Source organism: Panthera uncia, assembly GCF_023721935.1.
Source record: "Panthera uncia isolate 11264 chromosome D3 unlocalized genomic scaffold, Puncia_PCG_1.0 HiC_scaffold_8, whole genome shotgun sequence".
In the NCBI taxonomy this organism is placed as follows: domain Eukaryota; kingdom Metazoa; phylum Chordata; class Mammalia; order Carnivora; family Felidae; genus Panthera; species Panthera uncia.
The window spans coordinates 16,853,546-16,871,807 of NW_026057586.1; the positions used below are offsets into that span (position 1 = coordinate 16,853,546).

Sequence of the window (18,262 nt, forward strand, 5' to 3'; positions counted from 1 at the left end):
GAAGGGAAATTGGGAGGGGGACAGGGCCACTTACCCAAGCTGGGGCACAGGACAGAGGACGGCGAGGTCAGATAAAAGTGTCAAAACCCAAGTCTGGCAGCAAGGGGGACACATGTATATACATACATGTGTACAGAGTATAAATCAGGTACATAGTGTATCATCAGTCTTCAGGGAAGACAAGAAATCTTTGTAACAGAGTCATGAATGTTCTACACAAAGATGAAGTGGTAGGACTAAAGATTATGAAAAGGCTTAAAAATATATATTTTAACACCTCTCCCTGTCAGAACTCTGTTGAGCATAATACAGCAACATTACTGACTTTTAGGTCAACACCTTTAGAAATGCTTGGAATGTGACCTGTGACTTTCATCTTTAGAGACTGTGGGTTCAAGCCCCGTGCTGGGCTCTGCGCTCCACAGTGTGGAGACTGCTTGGGATTCTCTCTCAAATAAAGATAGACAGATAGTCAAAGCCTGGTGCTAGCAACTTATTAATGTAGGACTAATCAGCCAACCATTTACTTAAAATGCTGTTCAACAGTGGACTTCAAGCTGTATTACAAAGCTGTAATCATCAAGACAGTATGGTACTGGCACAAGAACAGACACTCAGATCAATGGAACAGAATAGAGAACCCAGAATTGGACCCACAAACATATGGCCAACTAATCTTCGACAAAGCAGGAAAGAATAGCCAATGGAATAAAGACAGTCTCTTCAGCAAGTGGTGCTGGGAACACTGGACAGTGACATGCAGAAGAATGAACCTGGACCACTTCCTTACACCATACACAAAAATAAACTCAAAATGGATGAAAGACCTCAATGTAACACAGGAAGCCATCAAAATCCTCGAGGAGAAAGCAGGCAAAAACCTCTTTGACCTTGCCCACAGCAACTTCTTACTCAACATGTCTTCAGAGGCAAGGGAAACAAAAGCAAAAATGAACTATTGGGATCTCATCAAAATAAAAAGCTTCTGCACGGTGAAGGAAACAATCAGCAATCAGCAAAACTAAAAAGCAACCAACAGAATAGGAGAAGATATTTGCAAATGACATATCAGATAAAGGGTTAGTGTCCAAAATCTATAAAGAACCGATGAAACTCAACACCCAAAAAAACAATCCAGTGAAGAAATGGGCAAAAGACATGAATAGACACTTCTCCAAAGAGACATCCAGGTGGCCAACCGACACATGAAAAAATGCTCAACGTCACTCATCATCAGGGAAATAGAAATCAACACCACAATGAGATACCACCTCACACCTGTCAGAATGGCTAACATTAACAACTCAGGCAACGACAGATGTTGGCGAGGATGCGGAGAAAGAGGATCTCTTTTGCATTGTTGGTGGGAAGGCAAGCTGGTGCAGCCACTCTGGAAAAGAGTATGGAGGTTCCTCAAAAAACTAAAAATAGAACTACCCGACGACCCAGCAACAACACTAGGTATTTATCCAAGGGGTACAGGTTTCGAAGGGGCACATGCACCCTGATGTTTATAGCAGGACTATCGACAATAGCCAAAGTATGGAAAGAGCCCAAATGTCCATTGATGGATGAATGGATAAAGATGTGGTGTATACACACACACACACACACACACACACACACACACAATGGAGTATTACTCGGCAATCAAAAAGAATGAAATCTTGCCATTCGCAACTACGTGGATGGAACTAGAGGGTATTATGCTAAGCGAAATTAGTCAGAAAAAGACAAATATCATGTGACTTCACTCATATGAGGACTTTAAGGTACAAAACAGATGAACATAAGGGAAGGGAAGCAAAAATAACATAGAAACAGGGAGGGGGACAAAAACTCTTAAATATGGAGAACAAATAGAGGGGTTACTGGAGGGGTTGTGGGAGGGGGGATGGGCTAAATGGGTAAGGGGCATTAAGGAATCTACTCCTGATCATTGTTGCACTATATGCTAACTAACTTGGATGTAAATTAAAAAAATAAAATAAACATTAAAAAATAAACATTACAAAATTAAAAATGCTGTTCAACAAATCTCCAACATGATGCAAGAATTGGGAATTACTTTAGATTTGTGGTAATTACTTTAGGCTTAGCTATTTTATAACAGGTAGAATAAAAAGTATCTATGTATGCATCACTCATGACATTAAAAAATGCATGGGGCACCTGGGTGGCTCAACTGGTTAAGCATCTGACTCTTGGTTTCAGCTAAGGTCATGATCTCACGGTTTGTGAGTTTGAGCCCTGCATCAGGCTCCACACTGACAGTGCAGAGCCTGCTTGGGATTCTCTCTCTCTACACACCCCCACCCCTGCCCCGGCTTGCTCTCTCAAAATACATAAACTTAAAAACAAAAATCTCTTTTAAAAAATGCATGAAGTCCTGTGCATTTTTAAACTTGATAGCATTTATGAAAATTAAAAATGTGTTCTAAATACAAATTTATTGAGTCTTAGCATATTTATATTAGTCAATGTGTATGTCTATATTTGAAAATTATATAGTATCTGTTCCTTTATAAAAACTGAAAAATCCAGGTAAGCAAAGACAAATAATGCCAGCAGAGAAACACTGCTAATCAATTGCTTTCAGGTGCAGACACACTGTACGTTATTTATTTATTTATTTTATTTTTTTAAACATTTATTTATTTTTGAGACAGAGAGAGAGACAGAGCATGAACGGGGGAGGGGCAGAGAGAGAGGGAGACACAGAATCCAAAGCAGGCTCCAGGCTCCAGGCCATCAGCCCAGAGCCCGACGCGGGGCTCGAACTCACAGACCGCGAGATCGTGACCTGAGCTGAAGTCGGACGCTCAACCGACTGAGCCACCCAGGCGCCCCGACACACTGTACTTTATACTAAATAACTGGTGATGTTCAATTTCCATGCTTTTTTGAAAGGTGATTTTGGAGTGAACAAAATTCAGTTTTGTTTTTGTTTTTTGTTTTGTTTTTGTTTTTTTGAGAGACAGAGAAAGTGAGCAGGGGAGGGGCAGAGAGAGTGGGAAAGATAGAATTCCAAGCAGGCTCCACACTATCAGCACAGAGTCCGATGCGGGGCTTGAAACGTGAACCATGAGATCATGACCTGAGTCGGAACCAAGAGTTGTACACTTAGCCAAATGAGCCACCCAGGAGCCCCAGTTGCAACTTATTTTTAAAAATGTTTTAACTTTTAGTTTTTTAAAAGGTAAGCTCTACACCCAAAGTGAGGCTCGAACTCACGACCCCAAGTATCAAGAATCGCACGGTCTACCAACTGAACCAGTCAGCCGCCCCCATTGCAACTTATTTTAGAAGGCAATACTACATTGCCAATATTAGAGTGCTGTGTAGGAAGCATCCTGAAAACAAATAATACACGCCGAACCGTGAGCATACTGACCGGTATGGCTTTGGGAAAGCCAGATTTGAAGAATGATGACCCTTGTCCCACTACTGCCAGCCCTGGAGAGTATTAGAAGCCCTCGCATGTTATATCCTTGTCCCCATACACAAAAGCACAGACAAGCTGCAAGGAAACAAAAGCACAGACAAGCTGCAAGGGCGCACTTCAAACCAAACTACTATTGGGTGGTGAAATGAGCAGACTCCTTCTTTGTAAAGTGACTTGGTGTCAGTGATGCGAAAATATTTTTTAACGCTGTCAAATTGCAAAAAAATTAAATGCATTTATACAAACAGTCTCATATTCTGGGTATATTTTTCTTTGCTAATTAATATTTTATCAGTAGAAGACATAGGTCATAGGAGCTAAGAGAAAATCCTAAAAATATACAGATTTTGGTCAGGCCTGGATCAAACTCACAATGTCAAAACAGAAAAAGAGGTTGAAATTGCACAAGAGTAATTTGTAAGTTTTGTGTGTTTGGCATTAGTTAACAGTTAAAAGCAGTGATGATATATACTCTATTAGTAGGCGAGCATTCAAGTAACAGGAAACAATTTAAAATTTATTAGGCATTTTGTTTAAAAAAAAAAAATCAGATCTTGGAGCGCCTGGGTGGCTCAGTCAGTTGAATGTCTGACCCTTGATTTTGACTCAGGTCATGAGCCTTGCGTGGGGCTCCGTGCTTGGTGTGGGGCCTGCTTAAGAGTCTCTCTCCCTCTGCCCCTCTCCCCTGCTTGTGCTCTCTCTCTCGCTCTAAAAAATACATAAATAAAAGTGTAAAAAATCAGATCTCCTTCTGATAATAAACTTGTGCCGATCTATGTGTCAATCTATCAATTATCTCAGCTGTGGCTACATGATCGAATCTCGAATCTCCGGAGTCTGACAAGTCCTCAACAATTGTGACAACTGAAGAGACCACCTCATCATTGCTTTGTGTGCAAGTAAGAGGTCTGCAAAGTAGCAACAGTGGGGGAAAAGGAAAGGTCTACTCCCTTTTCTGTCAGTATGCTTTAAAGATTTTCTTTCTCGAGGCTCTGCCTATTTGGTCTGTTCACCTTTAGATGAATAATACTTTAATGTTTTATATTCAACGACTCAGGTCATGATCTCGCGGTTTGTGGGTTTGAGTCCCACATCTGGCTCTGTGCTGACAGCTCAGAGCCTGGAGCCTGCTTGGGATACTGTGTCTCCCTCTCTCTCTGCCCCTTCCCCGTTCGTGCTCCCTCTCTCTCTCAAAAAATAAACATTAAAAAAAATTTTTAAAAACATGTAACTTATAATTGCTACTTTGTAATTTTTAAGTTACTTTCCAGAAAATCTCCCCTTCCCCAGAATCAAATATTAGCTTTGGATTTAGGTGAGCCTTGCCTTCCTAATCTCTCGCTCACGTTGCAATGGCATCAATGGGTTACCCCTCCTAAATGCTACTGACATATAAAATCCTACGCTAAGGTTACAGAGCGACTGGCGTATAAGGGGTCAAGGAAAATAAAAGTATGGCCGATAGAAAAGACAAAAACTACACAGCTCTGTTACTTTAAAAAATGTTTTAAAAGTATAAATACATGCTTTCAAAAATTCAAATATACAGAACACCTGCACAGCTGAATACAGGAGCCCCCAGCTGTATTTCATTTGCTCAATTACCACCCGGGGCTAGAAGCTACGACGTCAGGAGCTTACACATAGACGGCTTTCATCATCACAGAAAGCCCATTGGGCAATTCATTGGTTTCTGCTCTACAGTAACCATAATTAAGCACTAGTACATTATTACAAAAGTTCTTTATATATTCTGGATATAAGTACCTTATCAGACATAATTTCAAAAATTTGCTGCCATTCTGTGGGTTAGACTTTCACTTGATGGTGTCCCTTAAACCTTTAAAACATTGAAGTTCATTTTGAGGAAGTCCCGATTTTTTTCCCTTGTTGCTTGTGCATTTGGTGCTGTGTATAAGAAATGGAAGATTTACTGGTATGTTTTCTTGTCAATTTTATAGTTTAGGTATATGATCCACTTAGATTTAGGTATACGATCCATCTGGGGCTGACCCAGGACTTTTTGTTGAAAAGATTACTCTTCCTTATTGAATGCTACTGGCACACTTGTGAAAAATCAATTGTTCATAAACGTTATTGATTTCTGGATCCTCAGTTATATTTTATGTTCCCGAAACCCATGTTTATCCTTATGCCAGTACCACATTGCCTTGGTTACTGTAGCTTTGTAGTAAGTTTTGAAATTGGTTAAGTGTGAGTCTTCCAACCTTGCTCTTCTTCAAGATTGTTTTGGCTTTTGTAATTTTCCATATGAATTTTATCAGTTTGTCAGTTTCTGCAAATAAGCCAGCAGGGGTTTTAATGGGAATTGCACGGACTCTGGAGCATTCTGGGAGCATTTTTATCTTAACAATGTGAAGTCTTCCAATCCATGAACAAAAATGAATTTCCATTTATTTAGGTCTTCTTTAATTTCAACAATGTTGTGTAGTTTTTGTTCACCTTGATGCTATTGTAAATAGAATTTAAAAAAAAATCTCAATTTCAGAACATTCACTGCTGATATGGAAACAAAACTGATCTTTGTATATTGATCTTGTATCTACCCTGTGGTCTGGTGAGCTCATGTAGTTTTTATTTTATTTTCTTACAATGATGTTTTTTTATTGAGCATAAGTTGTGTATTTCTTTTTAATTTTTAAAATTTTATTGAGCTCATTTAGTTTTTAAATGAATTTCTTAGAATTTTCTACAAAACAAGTTTATGTAATCTGTGAATACATAGTTTTACTTCTTTTCCAATATGGTTGACTTTTATTTCTTTTTCTTGACTAATTTCCCTGGCTAGAAACTCAAGTACGATGTTGAATAGAAGGGGTGAGAAAAAACATCCTTGTCTTAGTCCTGATTTTGGGGAGAGAACATTCAGCATTTAGTCTGTTGCCATTAATGATGTTAGGTGTGGGGTTTTTGTAGATGTTCTTTATATCATGTTGATAAGTTTCCCTTTTATTCCTGGTTTGTTGACTATTTTTATCATGAAAGGGTGCTGAGTTTTTCAAAGCTCTTCCTGCAACTATGAAGACAATTAAGTCAATGTGGTAAGTTAGTCCTTTATGAACATGGTAGCATTGATCCTCATTATTTTCTTTTTTTTTTAATTTTTTTTTTTTTTTAACATTTATTTTTGAGACAGAGAGAGACAGAGCATGAACAGGGGAGGGGCAGAGAGAGAGGGAGACACAGAATCTGAAACAGGCTCCAGGCTCTGAGCTGTCAGCACAGAGCCGGACGCGGGGCTCGAACTCACGGACCGCGAGATCGTGACCTGAGCCGAAGTCGGACGCTCAACCGACCAAGCCACCCAGGTGCCCCGATCCTCATTATTTTCGATTCTATATTTATGAATTTACCAATTTACATCTCAACTTGTTTGTAATCCCCACCTCAAAACTGTTAGCACTTCTATGATCATTCACAGGCATCTGCAGACACACGAAATTTAGAGCTTCCTGATGTGCGTGTTCTCCGTGGAGCTGAACAAGGCAATGCTTTGCCTTCCTGTTCCAGGTCCCCCCAGACGTGACCAGAAGATGAGGGGGCAGGGGGAGCGCAGTGCAGTGCAAAAAAGTTCTGGTTCTGGGGCTAGTATGAATCCCAACTCTGGCAATTATTAGTGGGGTGGCTTCAGGCAAGTCACTTAATATTTCTAAACTTCGTTTTCTCTTTTGAAAATAAAACAATATGTACCAGGATAAATTGTCTTCAGGATTTAAGATTGTAATCTATTTGAGGTATGTATACACACACACACTTCCCCTAGGAGCAATGGCTCTGTATTCACTAATTCAGTATCCACAGTGACTTCATGGAATGTAAATAATGTGAATAAGGTGAATGCTGTGACTAACGAGAAGCATCTGCATATGACATTGAATTTTGGATGTTAAACCAACCTTGTATTCCTGGGATAAATCTTACTTAGTCATGGTGTAAAATCCTTTTTATATGTTGCTAGATTCACTTTGCTAGTATTTTGTTGATGACTTTTGAGTCTATATTCAGAACAGATACTGATCTGTAGTTTTCTTGTGATGTCTTCACTGGTTTTGTATCAGGGGAATACTGGCCTCATAAGATGACTTGGGAAGTGTTCTCACTTCCATTTTTTGGGGAGAATTTGCAAAGGATTGGTGCTAATTCTTTAAATGTTTGGTAGAATACAGCAGTGAAGCCATCTGGGCGTGGTATTTTCTTTGTGGCACGTTTTAAAGTTACTAATTCAGTATCTTTGTTATTGGCGGTTGTCTTTTTCACTTGCTTTCGGTAGAACCAACAGTGGTAAGATGATCTCTCAAGGCCAGTACAATTCACTAAGAAAATTGACGTTATCGAGGAAGACATATCCAGTGTCTGTAGGATTCAGATAAGCAGCTGGCCAGGATTATCCAGTGGTAGAACTGTCCTGCTGTCTTGCTCTAACAGAGACAAACATTTCATCATCTCTCGTGCTTTCACGACCTTAGGAACAAGAACTTTCAGCCCGTTTACAGAAGATTTAGATACAAACCTGTTAACAGACATTTGTAGTAAAGTCATATAATCACAAATTAAAGTTTGCACATTACTAGATTATATACAGACATGTGTATTTACATATTATCTTTAAATCTATCTACAAAAATAATACCTGTCTCAGAACCTGTCAGGAAGGCAGTATGTAGTGGAATAAACACTGGAATAGAAATCTGGAGATCTCAGTTCTGGTGTCAGCCCTCACTTCAACAAGATGCCACAATCTGTTTCTCCCACCGATAAAACGAGGTTAAGCCTGGTGATCACCAAGGTTTTTTTTCCTCATTCTAAAAATACAAGGACTTCTTCAACAATAATGTCATTCCCACTGTTGTCACTTCTGAGTGCTCGAAATGAAAATACTTTTGTGCTAAGCACATCCACACTGCATTCTTACGGAACAAGCCAACCAATTCACCAAATCTTACAAGAAGAGGAAGAGGAAGTCTGTGGCTAAATAATATAATTCCAACATCTCAAGGTCCTGGGTTTGCCATGAAATAGCCACTATTAATCCTCTCTCTCTACAAAAATGTATTTGTTTTTTCGTCACACCTCACTTCCCGTCGGTCCCGTAGCACAGGAGGCGTGTAGTCATTATGGTTGCTTTCAAACACAAGGAGGTCACTTGTCTGAAATTCGGAGCCCGTCAGAGAGACTGAACGGCATCTCATCTGTTGTCTCTACTGGCACATTACTTCTCCCAAAGCGACACGAGTCGCGGTGGGAATGGGGACTCGAGATAAATGCATCCGCGGTCCGGCTGCAATGACAACTATCTGATGGCAAAACGCTGCTTGAGTTACCAAGATGCGAATGGTAAAGAGCGTGGAAGGAGTCTTGAGACGAGTGATACTGTCCAGCCCCCGTCGAGGTGGACGCAGGGCTCTGGTAAGGGCCGTTACACATGACACACGTCTGGAAGCAAGTCTTCCTTCCCAAACCCCGGTGAATGTCCAGTTTGGCAATGAGGGGTTTCCCAACGTTCACTTCCTGCTTCTCCTCTACAGTATCTTCCAGTCCTGAGTACTGATACGACACACACACTGTGAAGATTAGATGTTCCTGAAAAGGAACAGGGATAAAGTTATTTTTATCAACTGTGAGAGCACATCGGTCTCAGAGTATCACTGACATCTACAAATACGCACAGGACCACACAACAAAATCCACGGTCACTCCCCTTTCCCAGCTTCCAATCCTCAAGGCCCGTTTACATCTTCCCTATACTAAGCGACGCCGGCTATAATCATGTTCCCTTTCCTTCATTCGATACTTTGAATTGGTAGAATTCTAGTACTTACTACTGACGGTGGTCAGAATCACAGAGACCTTGTACTGTATTCTGGAGGAATAGTTTAAAGGTGTTTTCCAAGCAGTGGGGCTTGGGAAACTTACCCAACTGGTGGAGATGGGAGAATGGTCCTTTAAGGAGAAAACCTGACTTTACACCCAGGCCAAAAGTTTAGCTGGTTTAAAAAGTATTGTGAGATAATAATCCATGGTCACAGGTGGAAAAGCATTAACTGCATCAGATCACAGGCTTATTTCACAGACAAAGGAGACTGAAGAAGATTAGCTATGAACAGGGTGACGATAGTTTGTATCTGTTGTTCCAACTAGAAAATGATTATTCAAAGATGCAAAGATATTTAAAAGCAGATTATGCTCTGTATCTCTAACTTTTTTGTTTTAAATGTTTATCTGAGAGAGAGAGAGAGTGCACACATGTAGAAGAGGGGCAGAGAGAGAGACAGAGAGACAGGCAGACAGACAGACAGACAAAGAGAGAGGAAGAATCCCAAGCAGGTTCCATGCTGTCAGCACGGGGACTTGAACAGATCTCACAAACTGTGAGATCACGACCTGAGCCAAAATCAAGAGTTGGATGCTTAACCAACTGAGACCCAGGCACCCCTCTTTTCCATCACATACACTCTCACGTGAACATCTTCAGGCCATTAGCAGGGACAGAACACCACGCGGAAGGGGGGTCACTGATACGACTGTGTATCACGTATCTCTATTTCAATTTAACACTCAATGAAGCAGCAATCTATAAAGCGATACAACTGTCACACGCCAAAATGAGTTTTCACTTTCATAAGATTAGCAGTTACAAACAGGAAAAGTAATAACCTTTAATTTTTGCAGTGAACTGAGCCGAGTATAGAGGCACTGCTTGGGGAGATCCTTTGATACCAAATAGCTGCCAGTTTCCTCAGGCGTCCCTTTGTTTGCAGCTTTTGGATCAATGTCTAAGTCCTGTGAAAAGTAGCAGGCGTTATTAATGAAATCAATGAGACTCACAACACTGTGCATGACAATAAAATATCTGAACAGGTATTTCTCTCTTACGAATTTTGGCTGAGTAGGTAAACTCTCATCCAGGACTAAACAAACAATAAAGACAACACTCTAGAGTACAATAGGAATTCTAAATTCTGCACACACATGCTTAAAAAGTTAGCTGTGCAAGGACAGTTACTTCCAAACTATCCCTAGAGACACTTCTTAACCCACTCCAAGCTTCCTTTCACATCCAAGCCCCATTAGTGTGTGACTCCTGGATTCTCGTCCTTCTATTCATCACTTTTGGGCAGGTGCAGCGGGTTATCTAGAAACAATAAACGGACAAGACACAGACAGCCCTTCCCTTTTCTTCTCTAAGAGACAACTCCTGGCTGAGGGCGGGAGATCTGTTCTGGAACTCCAGGGAGAAGGCCTCAGGTTCTGCCCTGACCCATGCCCAGAAAGCTGCCGGGGCTGGTAGAGAGACCTATCTAATTCTGGGCTTCAGTGCTGGAACATCTGCTCTCACACTAAGCAATGTCCTCCATGAAGCTTTTATCAATACCAGAGGTGATGCTCTGGATTTGTCTTGCGCCTTGCTTACTTCTCAATTTACTAAACTCATGTAGGAAAGAGGGATACTATTTATTGGCTTCTTTAGGCTGACACAAAATACATACTGTATCTTAATTTATGGAAAAACAAATTTCTGTGCTTCCAATATACTACCATAAGACTTTAATTAACAACAGTAGTTTTTAAAAGGAAATTATTTTTGACATAAGAATAACAAATTTGATAGTCTACTTAGGGTAAGGGAAATTAAAGGCTTCTTTCCTGGGTGAAATTTGACATTTAGGGTATTTTTGGTGATTAGTTTTTAAATATTATGACTACTGTCACTAAAACACAAATAAGTATTTACATAAATGGAATATATAGGTATTTATATTTCCTTTAACTTTACCATGAAGTTTCCAAATGTTTAGTTATTAGTAAGTGAGGCTGTATCGGTATATTTTGAACCAAAGAAGAAAGGGGGGACTTACGAGAGGAAAATCTGTGACATAGGCATCGCACATTACTACGTCGGGCGGCTTGTGGACTATGCTTGTGTAGATTATCATGACGTTGGAGAACTCTGCGGCGAACCCTAACTGAATCTGGACACCGCACTGAAATTTAAGGCACATACTTTCTGGGAGTTCTGAAAAAGAACAAAAAGAACAACTTGTAAATAATCATTTGAGGAGTGCTCGGTAAGTTTTCGGATGATGAGCAACAGATAAATTTTCTTTAAGGGCGAAACAGGGCTTTTGTTTTCACTCAGAAAGGTTCTGTAACTAACACATTGTTCAAAGACACATAAACACACATGCATACACTTACAGAAAGAGGAAAAAAAAGCCCCATATTCTGCTGGTTGGTCACGCAAATAAAAGCCTTTCATTTACTATTTCCTGACAATTCTTGTCCCTCTGCATATATAATTTTTACAGTGGTAACCAAAAGTATCCATACAACTTGTAAATTTTCACTGCTGCCTCGATCTTCATGAAAATAGTTTTCAATAAGCATTATGTTGCCGAATAGTTTGCTACTTTGAACAACTCCACTATTCTTGAAGATCTATAGTATTTCTGGATTTTATTATTTTTCTACCATAGTTAATATTTCTTATATACATGTACTTAATACTTTAGACACAGCTGCTGGACAGTTCCTCACACATGTGACATTCTCCACTCACGTAGACTGTAAATAGATTTGACCATACAATTTCCAAAATGAATATTAATTTTCAAAATGTTTACCTAGTTGATGAGATTAAAAAGGAAAAACTACACTATCATAGTTTTAATTTTGTTTTCTCTCATTACTACTTAAGTTTGCCATTTTTATATTTGTTTCTTAATTATTAATATATTCACAACTGTGTATATTGTTGAATTTGCATCCTTCGGTGAGTGATTAAGGGAGTCTTAATGTTTTTCCTTTTACCATTTTGTAAGAACTTTTTAAATTATTTTTAAATGTTTTATTTTTGAGAGAGAGAGAGAGACAGAGAGACAAAGAGACAGAGTGCAAGCAGGGGAGGGGCAGAGAGAGAGAGAGAGGGAGACACAGAATCCGAAGCAGGCTCCAGGCTCTGAGCTGTCAGCATGGAGCCCGATGCGGGACTCGAACTCATGAACTGTGAGATCATGACCTGAGCTGGAGTCGGACACTTAACCGACTGAGCCACCCAGGTGGCCCTTGCATGAACTCTTTAACGTAAAAAATACCAAACCTGTTACCAAAAACAGTGCTCTCTTTTCACACAAGCTACTCTGACCCTCTAGAGCCTGTTTGCCTTTGGTAAGATGACATATATCCGTGTGTAAAAGATAAGAAATAAGTATTATTTTAAGACCACAATCTTTTCATGATGTTTTAAAATATTTGGGCCAAAAACTTCCTGCAAATCAGGTTATAGTCTCAGTAACACAGACTCACTCAATAACTATTTTACTGAACATCTACTATGTGCCAGGTGTGGTATAAGTAATGAGCAAACAGGAAAATAATGGACCAGACACTTCTAAACTTTTTTTCGTTTTTTTTTAATTTGAAAATCTAGGGGCGCCTGGGTGGCTCAGTCGGTTGGGCGTCCGACTTCATCTCAGGTCACGATCTCACGGTCCGTGAGTTCAAGCCCCGCGTCGGGTTCTGGGCTGATGGCTCAGAGCCTGGAGCCTGCTTCCGATTCTGTGTCTCCTTCTCTCTCTGCCCCTCCCCCATTCATGTTCTGTCTCTCTCTGTCTCAAAAATAAACATTAAAAAAAAAAAATTAAAAAAAAAAAAAAAGAAAATCTAATTGGCCTCATTAGGCGATTTATGAATTGGGCAGCATCTCATCTACCAAGTAAAGAGATGCTTCCTTAGTTTCATTTTATAAAAGGGTTTTTTGTTTTGTTTTGTTTTTTCTCTTTTCACTGTTGATCTTTACCACCGTGATTTTGCCATTGTTGTTGTTTAGAGTTTTTAATCATTATTATTTTTTAATGTTTGTTTATTTATTTTTTTGAGAAAGCGAGCAAGTGTGAGTAGAGAGGGGAGGGGGACAGAGGATCCCAAGCAGGCTCCGTGCTGACAGCAGAAGGCCGGATGCAGGGCTCGAACTCACAAACTGTGAGATCATGACCCGAGCCGAAGTCGGACACTCAACCGACCGAGTCATCCAGATGCTCCTAGGTCTTTTTTAGAGGAAAAGACTCGTAGCAAATCCAAATTCTTCACTTGTCAATGATTTAAACTTACTTTTTCACTAAACACACAGAATTACCAGTAGTAATTCATTATGTTGTAGATATGATTTCCACTCCCTCTTTCTCCTGCTCACCAACTCGCTGCTTCCAGAGTCAGAGAGAGCGAATGCCCAGTGATATTTATGAGCACATAGTATTTGCTGACTAGCATGCTTGTCTCCTTACACGTGCGACCTCATTCAACATCAACAACCGTAGCAAGTGTTATTTCTTGTCCCCATTGATAGACAACATGCTTACCAAGGGGCAGAGACAGAATCAGAACCCAGGCCTGTCTGATTTTTCAAACAGCACACTTCCAGCAGCTCAGAATATGATCAAGTCTAAGGGACTGTATATTAGGTAGACTGTTTAGTCTTGGGTTTGCCCACTACGCTAAAATGTTTTCACTACAAAGTTGAGAAGAAAACGATTTATCCAGGAGGAAAAAAAGTCCTTCATGATGTAATACAAGCACATTATAGAACAACGTCACAAAAAGCAGCCATCACCGTACCGTGTGCCTTGGCCCACTGCAGATTCCGCACCAGAGATTCCGCAGAATATCCTGTTCCCTGTATTGGGTCAGTAAGTGCTCTCTTTTCAGACAAGCTGCTCCGAATCTCCAGAGCCTGTTTGCCTTTGGTAAGGTGACACTTACCCATGTCTAAAAGATAAGAAATAAGTATTAAGACCACAATCTTTTCATTATGTTTTAAATACTTAGGCCAAGAACTCCCCTGAAAATCAGGTTATATTCTTAGTATCTATCACTTATTCACTCAACAAGTATTTACTGAACACCTACTATGTGCCAGGAACGGGTCAAAGTAACGAGCAAACAGATGTGAGAGAGCGAGAGCGAGAGGGAGACAGAAAGAGAACATGAGTGGGGGAAGGGCAGAGAGTGAGAGGGAGACACAGAATCCGAAGTGGGGTCCAGGCTCTGAGCTGTCAGCATAGAGCTGGACGTGGGGCTCAAACCCATGAACTGTGAGATCATGACCTGAGCCGAAGTCAGACACTTAACCGAATGAGCCACCCAGGCGCCCCCGTCAAAATTTTTTTTTAAATGTTGGATCAGCCCACTTCTTTTTTTTTTTTAATTTTTTTTTTTTTAACGTTTATTTATTTTTGAGACAGAGAGAGACAGAGCATGAACGGGGGAGGGTCAGAGAGAGGGAGACACAGAATCGGAAACAGGCTCCAGGCTCCGAGCTGTCAGCACAGAGCCCAACGCGGGGCTCGAACTTACAGACCGCGAGATCATGACCTGAGCCGAAGTTGGCGGCTTAACCGACTGAGACACCCAGGCGCCCCATGGACCAGCCCACTTCTAAAGGCCCTTTTAACTTTTATCTTCTATAATTCTATTACCAAATCCCTAATACTTTAAACCTTAAAATTCACAAAGAACTGAAAGTATATTTGTTTACTGAAAGAGTAGTCCTCATTTTATGTCTGCACTCCGTTGGGAAATACACGCAGTTAGTAAACAAATGACTATTTATCTACGAGAAAGTTAAGATCCCGTGCCATCTACACCTCAGATATCTTTATTTTGAGACAGAGAGAGAGAGAGAGAGAGAGAGAGAGAATGAATTCCAAGCAGGCTCCACACCCGACATGGGGCTTGATCCCAAGAACCATGAGATCATGATCTGAGCCAAAATCAAGTCAGACACTTCACTGACTGAGCCACCCAGGAGCCCCTACCTTGCATATTTTAATTTTCACTCAAACACAGGCATTGGTAAGTAGTATATGCCAATGTTTTAGGTTTTGAACTTAACAAAAAAGTTATGCCATAATGTGTTTTCATCCAACCTATTTTAGACAAAGACTTATGATTATTGATAAATCTCAATTTAAACTTACAAAGCTATATATTATTTAATATGAACAAATTACTTCTCCTACTTCTATATATATTATTATTAATAAAGTTATAAACTAATAGTATCTGGTCTTGGGAAAGTAGTTATTTATCTGGAAAAAAAGAGGTAAAACTAAGATTCTTAAAGTAAATTTTTAAAAATATTTATTTGGTTTTTTTTGGGGGGGAGGGGCAGAGAGAGAGGGAGACACAGAATCTGAAGCAGGCTCCAGGCTCTGAGCTGTCTGCACAGAGCCCAATGCGGGGCTCGAACGTAGAGTGAGATCACGACCTGAGCTGAAGCGCGACGCTTAACCACCCAGGTGCCCCCAAACTAAGATTCTTAAATAGAAGAATCTATTCTGAAATAGAAGCCTCATATATAAAGCAGATAAAGGCAGACTTTTCTGGCTGAAGCAGGATGGCAGGAGGAGGTCCAAAGCTCTGGCTGTCTATGTTACATGGGAAAATGGCGAAGTCAGGTGACCCAGCTACAAGATCTGCACCGATAAAAACATGAAAATAAAGGTGACTCATGGCTCTTAGGGTAACTCTCACATACCTGATACTCAAGCTGCCATCTTTGGAACACCCAAGAAACTCCAAATCTCATGGGCTGGTTTGCAAAAGAACTGTTTTTTGGTATGACTTTTATTATTTTATTAAAAATTTTTTTTTCTTTATTTCTGAGAGAGAGAGAGAGAGAGAGAGGGAAGGAGGGAGGGAGGGAGGGAGGGAGGGAGGGAGGGAGGGAGGGAGACACAGAATCTGAAGCAGGCTCCAGGCTCTGAGTTGTCAGCACAGAGCCCGATGTGGGGCTCCAACTCACGGAACTGCAAGATCGTGACCTGAGCCAAGGTCAGATGCTTAACTGACTGAGCCACCCAGCGCCCCGAAAGCAGAATTTAAAAACATTGAGTACATCAAAAAAAAAAATGAACCCAGACTCTTCCACCGGGCCTCAAAATTTCTGTAAGGCTGTACCTCTAATCCTCAGAGAGGATGCTCTCTGGACCAGGTTTCTGCAAACAAGCAGACGGGGCAGCACCAGGCACGAGGCACAGAAAGGAGGCACACAACTCGGGGAATGAAACTTCACCGATTCCACAGTCTTGCCTGCGATCAGCGCCGCGGCTCAAGTCATGCTGAGCAGAGGGCATAAAGCCAAGTCAACAGGGAATGAGGAAGGGGGCGGGGGGGAGGGATTAAATGGAGTGTTGCTGAACACTGCCTAAATTTTTGTTTTTTATAAAATAAATACTAATTCCAAACCTGCACAGTAATAGTAGGAAGAAAATAATTACCAGACGACCCTGAGTAGCTTTCTCTTTATTTATTTTACCTTCTGCAACTTCATCCAGTAACACAGTAATTTTCTTGTCTTCTAATAATCTATCTTTTAAAAATTTCATGAAAATTCCATTTGCCAACCCAGAATGCTGGATTTCAAAAGCTTCTGCCCCTTGACACCTTAAAAAACAGCAAAAAGACAAATTAAAACAAAAAGAAAGGAAACACTTGCCACACGGGCTTGCATAAATACGGATGAGCTTCATTTGCTTCTCAGCCTCCTGCATGACATCTTAATTAAACAGTTAATCTTCAAGCAGGAACTACATGCTCTGGTGCTTAGTGAAAAGAAGATGTCAGGATAGGAGGTGCTAAAGTCAATTCTTTAAAACTTCTTATTGAGGATATCAAAGAGGAAAATTTATGCCTACAATTCTATGGATCTGTCTAGGCTTCTAATCTATAATCAAAAAGAAGTCACGAAAAACGAAGGCATCTTGAACATAAATATAAAATTTCCTTACGTGGCGTATCCAAACACAATGTTGGCGGTGACTTTTAGTGCATCCAAGATCGGGATGGTGTCATCATAGTCATTTCTACATAAAAGGGAGGAGGGAGGAGGACAGATACAAATGTGAAAAAAGTTAAACAGCATTTTGGAGAGCTTTAATAATATAATGGAAAATATAACACTATTATATTACATATGATTTAAAATTATAGATTCAAAATTCCTTTATCAAATCAGCCACATATTTACCCAAAATAATCCAGGCCTCCTATGCTGCTGAGAGGGCAGATGGCCACATCCTTTCTCTGCTTAGCTTTAAACAGGACCAACATCTGAACTCTGGCATTGGTTTTTGATTGGTAAACGCTGAGCAAGCACAAACTCTATTTCTGAGAGGAATTAATCACTGGTTCTATTCCTTAGTAACACAGTGGCCAACAACTGGGATCTGAAGCTTCAAACATGAGGTTCGGCTACGCTTTCTGTATCTGCCAGACCAGGGCTGACAGAAGCCCCACCTGACCACAGGTGTTCTTTCTGTCAGTTCCTGGAGGAATAACTGAGAGACGACTGGAGACACCTACAGGCATTCTGAAGAGCTGAACCTTCTGGAGTGTGAATAAATACCCATGCCCTTGGGGCGCTTGGGTGGCTCAGAGTTAAATGTCTGACTTCGGCTCAGGTCATGATTTCATGGTTTATGAGTTCGAGCCCCGAGTCGGGCGGGCTCTGGGCTGACGGCTCAGAGCCTGGAGCCCGCTTCAGATTCTGGGTCTCCCTCTCTCTCTGCCCCTCCCCCATTCACACTGTCTGTCTGTCTGTCTCTCTCTCAAAAAATAAACAAACATTAAAAAAAGAGTTTTTAAAAAAATAACCATTAAGAAAAATTAAGAAAAGATACCCACGCCCTTTAGTACCTCACTTTTGTTCTATAGCAAATAAGAAAAAAGCTAAAATCATTAAATACACATGCAGAAAATATATTTTCCTCTAGTGTCCTTCTTGGTCAGTTTCAATTTGTA

The 18,262-nt window shown here is 40.5% G+C and overlaps 1 protein-coding gene across 2 annotated transcripts in view; it reads right to left on the bottom strand.

The window, feature by feature from the left end:
* Positions 1-7,471: 7,471 nt before the first annotated feature.
* Positions 7,472-18,262, bottom strand: part of MALT1 (MALT1 paracaspase) — a 61,003-nt gene continuing 50,212 nt past the window's right edge. For both annotated transcript variants that reach the window (XM_049620278.1, XM_049620277.1), the window contains 6 exons: positions 17,251-17,325; positions 16,779-16,906; positions 14,078-14,227; positions 11,323-11,480; positions 10,121-10,246; positions 7,472-9,046 (listed from right to left, as the gene is read on the bottom strand). In XM_049620278.1, the coding sequence (XP_049476235.1) occupies positions 8,606-9,046; positions 10,121-10,246; positions 11,323-11,480; positions 14,078-14,227; positions 16,779-16,906; positions 17,251-17,325 (1,078 nt within the window). In that variant the 3' untranslated portion in view covers positions 7,472-8,605. The remainder of the gene's footprint in view (positions 9,047-10,120; positions 10,247-11,322; positions 11,481-14,077; positions 14,228-16,778; positions 16,907-17,250; positions 17,326-18,262) is intronic.